We start from the raw sequence: 11,054 nt of genomic DNA, 5'->3' as shown, positions 1-11,054 counted from the left end.
AATTTTCATTGTATCGATGTACTCTGTCAATTTGAATTTGAATGAATGAATATCATTTATTTTTGTCAAAAAATTTTTTATGATAAATTGGCCCACATATGTGTATATTGGTTATGTGGATTGCACGTGATTAGGTTGTTCAGGATTATCAAAATAAAAACTTCAATTTTCTATGGAGTTGGTTTTGATGGATTCAAAGATAATTTGTTTTATAACATTTTAATTTTTGTATTTTTTGTTTGAATTACGATGTTTTAATCTTTGTATTTTTTTTTTCATTGATTATAAATAAAAGTGGCTTGTCCAAATTTCAGTTCCAATTATCATAAATTGGCCCACATGTGTATCGAGAAGACAAAATTATAGTCAATAATAAAATAATTTTCTGAAAAGTTATATTAACGGAGTAATAGTAATTACGCAACAAAAACACAAGGAAAATGACAACCAAAAATTCATATGATAACATATGATGTTGTTAATGTGGAACACTATTAATACATGTTTAGGTTGATAGATACATGTATAACAACTTTTATCATGATTCTATTCTAGTTTTGATCAGGTGCAAACTTTTCAATATTAATGTGATATTTAACTTGTGTTCAATGATATTTTATTTTACTTGAGGTTATATCAAAATAATTAACAACTAGTTTCTCGCACATCCTTTTTTATTGAAGGTTATATGTATTTGATAATAAAGACATGCATGACATGCACGTGCACACCACGAAATAGGGCATTAAATTCACGATTCTCACAGGGCAATCAAATATATAAGAAAACAACCTAACCATCAAAATACAAAAAATTATATTTTTCATACATGCACACATCAACAAACTAGTAGAGGAGCAAAGTTGCAGATTATTTCTTAAGTAAACAGTATATTTTATTATGTAATATTTTCTAATAAACTAGTAAAATATTTGACCTATCATCTGTTACATGTTATTAACAAATGAATTTTCAACTTACGGTTGATTCAGTAACATCATTTGTTTCAACTGTGTTATCAGGAACATCATCCTCAAGCTGAAAAGGTGATGCTTCCAACTGGTTGATTGGTATAACAGGGTAGTAAATTGAAACAGTTGTGTTGTTTAGGTATGTTCCAAAATTTTATAGCATTTGAAATATAAAACAACCAAAGGAGTCAAGACATGTATGGAGTTAGTTTGATTAATTATAGACCTGTAAATGTGGGAATTTAGCAGCGATAACTTCAGCAAAGGCAGTTTCCTCTTTCAAACAAATGACAGAGGCTGATTTCAATCTAGGCTACCACTTAACTTTAAAGACTAGTCTTTTCAGCAATGGTATCTATCAACATAGGATATTCCAAACGATTGGCGATACCAACCTAACATAAAATGATAAAACTTTAACACAAAAATAACTGACCAACAGATGTATAATATTTGTATATGAAAATGTGAAAACCATACAACAGATAAATATAATTAACAACTATCTTGTCCAATAAGGGTACCTGAATCATGTTGAAGCATAGTTGAGCAGCAGAAATACCTAACAACTATGTGACCTCACGGTCCCAAAGAACAAAACCCGCCTTGCTGAATTCATAGGAGACTTCTACCTCAATTTTGAACCCAATATGCAGACAATTATTGATAGATTTAAGTAGTTCATCTTCGGTAGGGATCTGTGAGCTGGATTGTGACTGTGTACAGACCAACGTACTCTGGGACATAAGTTGTCCATCCTTAGGCAAGCTAAGAGGAAAAGAATAAATGTTGTGTTAGAAAAATGTTAACATTATATTTCACATTAGAAGAAAAAAAAACATAAATTAAAACTCAAAGTCAATTAAATCTTCCGAAATTGCTTGATTTCAGGAATGTTATATATAGAAAACAATAATGACTAAATTATATAAAATTCAGAGATAAACATACAAACATTCTTCTTTGATCTTTCCATACTTCAGCAACACAATGATAGGTTCGCCTTCCTTCCTATCATTATTGAAATTGATAAACTTCGCAGCATAGTCCTCCCACAGTGTGCAGTTAAGAGATATGTCACTGGTTATTAATGTTCAAACAGACTTAACATTTGATTTTATACCTCAAATCAGCAAATAAACTTCTGTCTCCATATCATAAATCTTTCAAAGCGAAGCTAACCTGCAACTTTTTCCCATTTTCTTCATTAAACTGACAGTAGCCCATATCAGATACAACTCCAATAACATCTGTGGAAAAATATGAAGAAATTAAGTAATGTTTATAACATTTGTGAACTATATACGTATCATAGAATTTTGACTTACGAACTAAAAGATCCGCTCGCCATTTCCCAGTAATGATCTCGGCAAAAGACTTGAATTTCAATCCAACATTACTGATATCATGATGATTGACATCAATAGCAGTAGTCCCTCCAGTCCATACCTACTTAAATTTATGATCAGATGCTTTGAACATCAAATCATTGTTCAAGACTTGAAAGTTACTCAGAGTGTAAGAGTTGTTCTCTTCTAGTAGTTTGTCATAGGTTGCCTTGTAAGCAGTTGGAATGATAACATGTATATCATTCCCCTAAAAATAACAAAAAATATAAGTGAAAATATGTCTTCAAACAAATGTTACACCAATATTTACAGTTAACCCCCTTACCTTTTTGTCAACAATTACCAATTCCAGATGCTCCTTTCCATCTTTTACAACAGTCCATTTGTCTTTAACTTTCACAGGTAGTTTCCAGAAGTCTTTCTTATCGGTAATGTCACCAATAAATTCAAATGGTCTCTCCATTGTGGTAGCCATCTACAACAGAAAATAAGAACCGTAAAAAACATAAACATAAAGTACAATGAAAAACACAAACATTCAAGTTAATAGAGTGAAATCGAGTGAAAACACTTGTGAGAGGTTAAAAACACAAACATAATGTACAATGAAAAATACATGGATAACACAAAACAGAACTTTAATGTCAGTTAATATAGATTTACAAATACAAATATAAATAACCATAAACAAAGTAAGGTTCTGTTATGATGAAAGTCCTTAAAATCAGCAAGACAAGATAGAAAAGAAAAGTTATGTTTCAAAGTTAAGTTGAAGTTTATTTCAAAGTAAAGTTCATTGTCATCCCAACATAAAGATTTTGTAAAAAAAGAACACATTTTTATCATAAGTCAGTAACACACATAAATGGTACTTTCAGTTAGTTGTCAACCGAACAATGTAGTTAGATTGGGATGACAATGAACTTAGGTAAGACAAAACAAACAAATTAATTGGAAACCAGTACTTACATGGCATCATTATTGTTAGATGATGTAATTTAGTTACAAACAACATTATTTAGACTCATTTTACCCTTAAGTATGAGACGTGGCAGATTTTCAAGCAAGGGTAAAACTTGGTTTTCCACAGCATAGTCTTTTCTTGTGATAAGAAAGATAAAAATGTTTATTTTATTAATTAATATTTTGGTTTAACTGGCCAAATTTTTTATGGAACGATTCTTATTGAATAATCTGACGTTGAGCAAGCCATTTTTATTTATAAAATTAATGAGCAAAAAATCATTGTAACTGGTTCACTTATAGTTTTATAAGAGGTATCAATGTAATACATTTTTTATTAATTGTATCAAGCATGTATTAACTTTTTTTGACAATTTCATGGAAAGATTGTCATGTAGGACATGTTTATTATTATTTCATGGATAGCACTTCGCAAGCAACTTAACAAGTTTTTTTTTTTGCCATGACCACTTCTATTTGACCGACTTCAACCAACTTCATATTCCCAATATTTTTAAGTTTCATATTATAGAATCCAAAATATTATAATATATGTGTATGAACATGTTTCTCATAAACATACACCCGCTTTCTCTCTAAACCCCTCCATAAGGACCACATTTTCAACGAAATTTTGATTTCTAAGCACAATTCAATTATCAATGGACAACATACAAATTGTTTTTGTCCGAATGCAAATATAACGTGACTATAAAATCTTCCATGTTTGATTCATATGTGTTTTTGTTTCATTCACGTTAATATGCATATCCTGACGCTGTTCGAATTATATAATTCAAAATTTTCAAATTCATAGTTTGAAATATAGAATCTGAACATAGTTTTTACAGAAACATATTAGTTTTCTCAAATTGCTTGCACTCTTGTAGATATGGATGCTCGTATTGATCCCCCCGCTGATTGACACCTAAAATTACACCTCTAATTATGGATCCTCCAATTACTGCGAAACTAGACATTGCACCTCCGGTTATAAATTCTTCTGACAATGTGAAAGTCGAAGTTCCATCCCTAGTTGCAGATCCTCTTAGCAATGCCAAATCTGAGGTTGCACCTCTAATTGTGTCTTATATTGATTATCACATACATTTCACGACCAAAAGAAAATTGGGTTCAAGGTGAAACAAAGAAGTTATGATTTACCGTTGTTATTAAAAAGTCATATTATAGGGAGAATGGAATAAAACAAATTCTTTTGTTGGGATATAAAAGAGGAGGTTCCTGTAAAGATAACAACGTTTTGTTGAAACGTAAAATCTCAACATCCGTGAAATGTGGGTTTTCGTTTAGATTGAGAGGTTATTTTATGAGTTAGTGGTTTATGGGCAATTTCACTTCTATTAAGTTCACATACTTTATTGAATTTTCTTATATGATGTATGATAAGGAAGACAACGTCATTTGAGCTCTGAGATATGTCGTGATTTCTGTTTTATAACTATTTTTTAGTAATTCTTTACTTCAGTCTTCTGTTATGGTACCGATATATTTCAGATTATATAATCTGAAATGGGTAAAACCACACCCCTTGTTAGCGCTATCTATGACTATTTGGATATAATTATCTATATTTTTATCTATAATCATAGTTGAATAAGTCGGTATCCAACAACATAGGTAGTGAGTTAAAAAAAGAAAAATAATCATAGGTTGTAAGATACAAAAAATTTGTACCTACTACTTTTGATTGGAGGAACCTATTACAACTTAGAATGCGATATTTTTCTCTGAATCATAAACCTTTTATATTGATAAAATAAAAAGTCTTTTGTCATTGATCAACTTATCACCAATAAATAAGTAATTGGCGGGAGTTAAAATAAACCCATAAGTAAATTGCTCTTCTCCCCCCTGCCGTTTCATAGGCCCGCCAAAATTATGTGTTTGCTCCTAAATAAAAGCATTCAAAAATTATGTGTTCGGAACGTAGCTCTAGATGGGTCTCTGAATAGCATTGTGAACAACAACACTTCAAGTTGACATTACACTTCAATTTTTATTTAAAGATATAACATTACATAATTCAACAACAACAATACTTCAAATTGACAAACAGTACACAAATTGATAAATATCATGCAAATTGACAATATAATTTAAATTCGTTCAAACTTCCAGTGTCAGTAGAGTTATCTCGAATATAGTTCATAAGTTATCTCCTAAATACATTTAGGAGTTATCTCACAGACCAATCGGTTCGTAACTCCTCTAAATTGCTTTATTTAGAAGCAAAAGCGAAATTTCAGGAAGTCAATGAGCAATGAAAGGGGCCAAAAGAGCAATTTTAAAACTATTTTATATTCCTCGTTTAATAACGAGGTTTTGTGTTCAAAACTGTTCAAATATTTAACTATTTAACAGATAAATACACCTCCAATATGGGTATTAGAGTCGGTTCAATAATTTAGTAGGTAAAATTAGGGCTTTAGGAACCTATTCTTTTTCTGTCATTACTTTTCTCATCCTTTAAGTTTTTCGTGCGTCCTGTTCGGATTCTAAAATTTGAAATTTAATTATTTTTATGCAATGTTTATGTGGTTCGGATTATATAATTTGAACAAAATAGGGCGCACAAAAAATCAATAGGATGGTAAAAGAATGAGTCTTATTTTTTTTTTTTTTGTTATTTAGTCCTCTAGGCACAGTGTTTTTTATTTTCGCAAACTTAGTTAAACCAATAGTCTAAAATCCTTAACTGAAAAACTCAAGAAAATCTTACAAGTGATTGGATGTATTATGTACAACAAAAATTTTCAGCAACTACAAATTGTTATGCTCTCTCTCTCTTTAAAGGAAATAGTTATGCTTTTATAATTTAGAAATTGACTCATAGATAAATTTTAAAGACAAATATATTAATTTTGTTTTTTGAAACAGCCAATGTTAGTAGTAATAAGGAGTTAGATTAATATTTTTTCATTCATCAGAGTTTAAAGTTGGATCCTAAAACTCATTTAACATCTAGATCAAATCAATTGAACTACTCAATTTTACATTATTATCATTGTTGTTGTTATTGTTGTTTCCTAAGTATTTCATTCAATAAATCCTTAGTTTAGTCATTAGATTTATAAAACCCATCAATTTATCTCTGCTATTAAGAGGATAGAAATTGTATCTTTTAACATAACTTAATTGGTATGAACAATGTATTGCAATATGTAAAGGTTGCAGTTTGAACCTCATAATCCCTACTTGAAATTTAGCCAACAAAAAAAAAGACTAAATTGATGAATTTCATATACTTTAGAGAGACTAAATTGATGAATTTCATATATTTTCTTATATTAAAAGGGATATTCATTATATTTATTATACTTTTAAGAATTGAATTTGAGAGATAATGATACTTTAAAAACGAAATTGGTGATTTATTTTACTTTATTCCACACATGGTTGTTTTTTTTTTATCCCATATGAACTGCACCAGCAACTATGCTTCCTTTCATGAAAATTCTAATTAAAGAACCTTCCAGGAAAACTCCTACTCACAAGGACAAGAAAATAGTATTTCCTCATGAAATTTCTTATATAAATAGGAAACAACCTAGCAAATGAAATTCACTTCCAAGCTAACACGTAAAAAAAAAAAAGTTTAGCTGAGTGAAGTGTCCTAAGGGAGAATATTGGAAAATGGGGATTCAGGAAATTGGCAGCTATGAAGCACCACTACCCCTTCTCTCACTGAATCATGTTTCCATATTGTGCAGATCAGTGTTGGATTCTATGAGGTTCTATGAAGAAATCTTGGGTTTTGGTCTCATCAAACGCCCCTCCTCTTTCAAATTCAATGGAGCATGGTTAGTTCCGATATACTTTGATTCATTACCATTTTCTTTATGAAACTTTATGTCGATTACTTTGTTTGAACAAATATTTAATGTGTTACAATTTTTTGTTTTGTTTTGTAGGTTGTATAATTATGGTTTTGGAATACACCTGCTTGAGAATCCAAATTATGATGAATTTGATACCCCTATGAGTGAATCACGACCCATTAATCCCAAGGACAACCATATTTCATTCCAAGTAATTAACCTGTGCATTCTAAATTTCTAGTCTAGTTTTAAATCTAGTAAAAAATATTTACTAAAAGTGTTTCAATTTGGCTTTGTGCAGTGTACAGATGTTGGGCTAGTGAAAATGAGGTTGGAAGATATGGGGATGAAGTATGTTACGGCTTTGGTAGAGGATGAAGGAATCAAGGTGGAGCAGGTGTTCTTCCATGACCCTGATGGATACATGATAGAGCTTTGCAACTGTGAGAATATCCCAATAGTTCCCATCTCTTCTGCTTCCGGCTCTTTCAAGGCACGAGGCCAGAGCTTTAAGAAGACTGTTTCTAACAAGTGTGGATTCATGGAAAATGTTATGATGCGAAGCTTGAGCAAGGATATGATGAACTTTGCATTTTAAGTTATCCATATTAATGTTGAAATATGGTGGTGAATAACTTCAACTTCCTTTTTTGGTCTGTAAGATCAGAAAAGTGTTTGTTCTTCAAAACAAGTAAAAGGTGCAGAGCATTGTTGTTAATTTATGTATTCAAAACTATCAAAAACTATGTTGTATATCGTGTGTTTGAAATAATAAAATTGTGAAACTTGTTGTATGATACAACTTGTAACAAATTTTTAACAGGGGAGGGAACCTCTTTATTACTTTTACCCTACGAGTGAAGAAAAATAAACCTATTTAAATTGTATTGTTTGATAAGGTAGAACTTGACTACCAAAAAACTTTATGAACAGGTGGATCCATATATACCCAGCCACTACATTTATCACCCGGTACCACATTGTAGTGTTGGTTTCATATCAAAATCAAAGGAATTTGTTTTGTTTTCAAAAAGAAAAAAATATATAATCAAAAGACACTATCATTTTACGATCAAACTCCTGTTAGGATGATTATCCAAACAACCTATCAAAAATGTTAAAAACCTCAACTGAGTCAACGCAAATAAAAAGCAAAAGACGTAGACGATAAATTAGGCAAAGTCACGATATACTAACGACAACGTGATTAGAGCAAACACTTTAGAGCTTCAACAAAACTGCAGCTTTGCAAAATTAGCTGTCAATCCAAACATGTATCACTACTAGAAAAAGCAAAATTAACGAGGGAAATTAGTGACGGAAAAAATGAAATTCCTCACAAATTCTATGGTCGCAAAATTTAGTGACGGAATTAGAGAGGGATTTCACGTTTTCCCTCACTAATTTTTGTTTTTTTAGTAGTGTATAGCCTTGTGTTGACAGCTTCAATGCTATCTACAAGCCAATTTAACATTTACTATTACAACTGCAACACATGCAGTCAATTATATCACAGTATTCCTACTTACTTTACTCTGTATCCTGCCCAAACCAGAGCAAGATGCTATCATCTTCATAAAAACAGATTTAAAGACATGCAGAGAGATCATATTGAATAAAATAATATTAATGAAAAGTCTGGGTTGTTTGGGAGATACATTTTGGCAAGTACAAAACCATACTTAATAAGTTATTGGAATCAAAACAAACATCTGTCTAAGTATATAGATCTCTGATCTATTAATTGAGCATATATAATTCAAAACTAATGACGCGCAGAGAAAAGCTTTATTATTGGTCCTAGATAACCTCAACTTTATAAAGAGTGCATAAATAAATAGAATAACATGAATAATGAAAAACAGCAACCAGTGTACGAACATTAGCAAAGCCAGCTCCACAGTGACATTCACAATCTGTGGCTCTGTAAACCACGACCAACATGAAATATGACTTTACTCAGCCCTGGATTGGCCAGCGCGGGAAGAGAGGATGATGCCAACAATAAGTCCGTACAACGCCAACGCCTCGGCGAAAATGAGGATGAGAATCATTCCAACAAAAAGCTTTGGCTGTTGAGCATTTGCTCTGCAAAAGACAGTTATCAGCAAGTCAAATTCAATTCATTGAAATGAAGCTTAAAATTAAATTCCATTTATCCAGTCAGTATTAAGTTCTGAATCAACTAGATGGAACCAAAAATGCCACATGATGTGTCACCTGAAACTAACCTAATTTTATTCTCAAACTGATTATATTTATGCCCAAGGATCAAATGAAACCATCAATTGAATAATCAAATATGATTGCAGCTCTGTACTATTTAGTTGATTAAACATCAAACAATAGATGTTATCACAACAAAAAGTGTGTGCATTCAATCCATATCAGTAAACCAATAAGATTTCTTCCACACTCCCAGCCAACTTGGTAACCATTATTATCAACAGATAAAGGTACTAACTAGTTGATTCTTCAACAAATTTATAAATTGCTCAACCATGTATCCAAACACTTGCTTAAGCAATTATGATACAAGATTTTATTTAATCATAAAGTTATCATACTTGGTTAATACATATGCATTTACAGTCAATCAATCACGATTCACAATCATTAGTTAAATGATATCTAATCATAAAGTTACAAATATGATTAATTGTAATTATTATTCAACATGAGAGTAAGATTGAAGTGAAATACCTAACACCGGCATCACCGACGATTCCAATAGCCATACCAGCAGAAAGACCAGCAAGACCACAAGCAAGACCAGAAGAAAGATGAGCGTAACCATCAAAGAGATAATAAGATTTAGCCTTAGGATTAATCCCAGTACTAATAATAACAGCAATAATCAAACCATAAATACCCAAAACACCAGCCATAACAACAGGAACAATAGATTTCATAACAAGTTCAGGTCTCATCACTCCCATCGATGCTACTCCTACACCACTCTTCGCTGTTCCGTATGCCGCTCCCATACCTGCCACAAAACGACATCGTTTCAGAGATCGTTATTGTTATTATTATTCAATTTGTTATGATTGATGATGATGCTTACATGAGAAAACGAGTGCCGCTGCGGCACCGAGGAAGCCGAAGAAAGGAGCAGTTTCGTCGCCGCTGAATGGAGCCATTTTTGTGGATCGATCTGTTTGATTTCTGATCTGTGATCGGGATGGATTTCTTCCTCTTCTTTTTTCTGTCTTTTATTTTTTTATATCACTCACATCCTTATTGTAAAATAATTAAATCAATTTTTTTTAAAAAGAGAAAGCATTATTATTATTTTATTTTTTGGAATGTTTGTTACAAATAATAAAAAAAAATCATTTGAAATATGTCAAGTAATATTATTACTTTTATTATTTTTTGGTACTTAATTATTTATTTATTTTTTGAAACTGGTACTTAATTATTATTATCATCATTCCTTCAAAAAAAAAATTATTATCATCATCATGTTGGTGAAAAAGTTATTATCATCGTCATAGATAATTTCTCCTCAAAAAATAAAACACATCATAGATACTTCACAAATTCAAAATACTAAATGTTTGGACTAAGTTCTTCAAACAACAAAAAAATGTTTGGACTAAAGTATATAAGATATACTTTTTTTTTGTTTTTTTGAAGGAATATAAGATATACTCTTATGGTCATTATTATTAGTTGGTCTTCATAGAAGCTACTTCATTGAAAATCAACTCTTCTACTTTAGAGATTTGAGTTTGAGACCAAGTCCCCGCAAATAAATAATAATAAAAAAAACTATCCATTTAGTTTAGTTTGATTTTTGCAAAAAATTCCCACGAAATTTGAAACAATTTAAATTGATAAACACAAGATGGTTTGGTTTGGTTGAATGTGTTGACTTTTGAAAAAATTTAAAACTTACCATATTAAATCTAAATAATAAATTTACC

General features: G+C 30.9%; 2 protein-coding genes across 2 annotated transcripts; one reads left to right on the top strand and one right to left on the bottom strand.

Moving 5' to 3' along the window:
- The first annotated feature begins 6,858 nt into the window (after positions 1–6,858).
- LOC11422571 (metallothiol transferase FosB) lies at positions 6,859–7,944 on the top strand. Its single transcript, XM_003629302.4, has 3 exons — positions 6,859–7,104; positions 7,216–7,333; positions 7,424–7,944. The coding sequence occupies exons 1-3, from the start codon at positions 6,938–6,940 to the stop codon at positions 7,718–7,720; spliced, it is 582 nt and encodes a 193-aa protein (XP_003629350.2). The 5' UTR covers positions 6,859–6,937; the 3' UTR covers positions 7,721–7,944.
- Positions 7,945–8,728: 784 nt separating this feature from the next.
- On the bottom strand, positions 8,729–10,359 carry LOC11408165 (V-type proton ATPase 16 kDa proteolipid subunit). The gene is made up of 3 exons (XM_003629301.4): positions 10,190–10,359; positions 9,826–10,111; positions 8,729–9,210 (listed from the first exon to the last, which is right to left on the bottom strand). The coding sequence occupies exons 1-3, from the start codon at positions 10,263–10,265 to the stop codon at positions 9,078–9,080; spliced, it is 495 nt and encodes a 164-aa protein (XP_003629349.2). The 5' UTR covers positions 10,266–10,359; the 3' UTR covers positions 8,729–9,077.
- Between the last annotated feature and the right edge of the window lie 695 nt (positions 10,360–11,054).

The sequence above is a fragment of the Medicago truncatula genome, chromosome 8 (genome assembly GCF_003473485.1).
Source record: "Medicago truncatula cultivar Jemalong A17 chromosome 8, MtrunA17r5.0-ANR, whole genome shotgun sequence".
NCBI lineage: Eukaryota > Viridiplantae > Streptophyta > Magnoliopsida > Fabales > Fabaceae > Medicago > Medicago truncatula.
This window is presented reverse-complemented; position numbering and strand designations above follow the sequence as displayed.

Coding starts and splice junctions, on each gene's coding strand:
- LOC11422571 (XM_003629302.4), top strand. CDS start 6,938: ATGGGGATTCAGGAAATTGGCAGCTATGAAGCACCACTACCCCTTCTC. Junction 7,105..7,215: donor TTCAAATTCAATGGAGCATG/GTTAGTTCCGAT, acceptor TTTGTTTTGTAG/GTTGTATAATTATGGTTTTG. Junction 7,334..7,423: donor ACAACCATATTTCATTCCAA/GTAATTAACCTG, acceptor GGCTTTGTGCAG/TGTACAGATGTTGGGCTAGT.
- LOC11408165 (XM_003629301.4), bottom strand. CDS start 10,265: ATGGCTCCATTCAGCGGCGACGAAACTGCTCCTTTCTTCGGCTTCCTC. Junction 10,112..10,189: donor AGCGGCACTCGTTTTCTCAT/GTAAGCATCATC, acceptor GTTTTGTGGCAG/GTATGGGAGCGGCATACGGA. Junction 9,211..9,825: donor GTCGGTGATGCCGGTGTTAG/GTATTTCACTTC, acceptor TGTCTTTTGCAG/AGCAAATGCTCAACAGCCAA.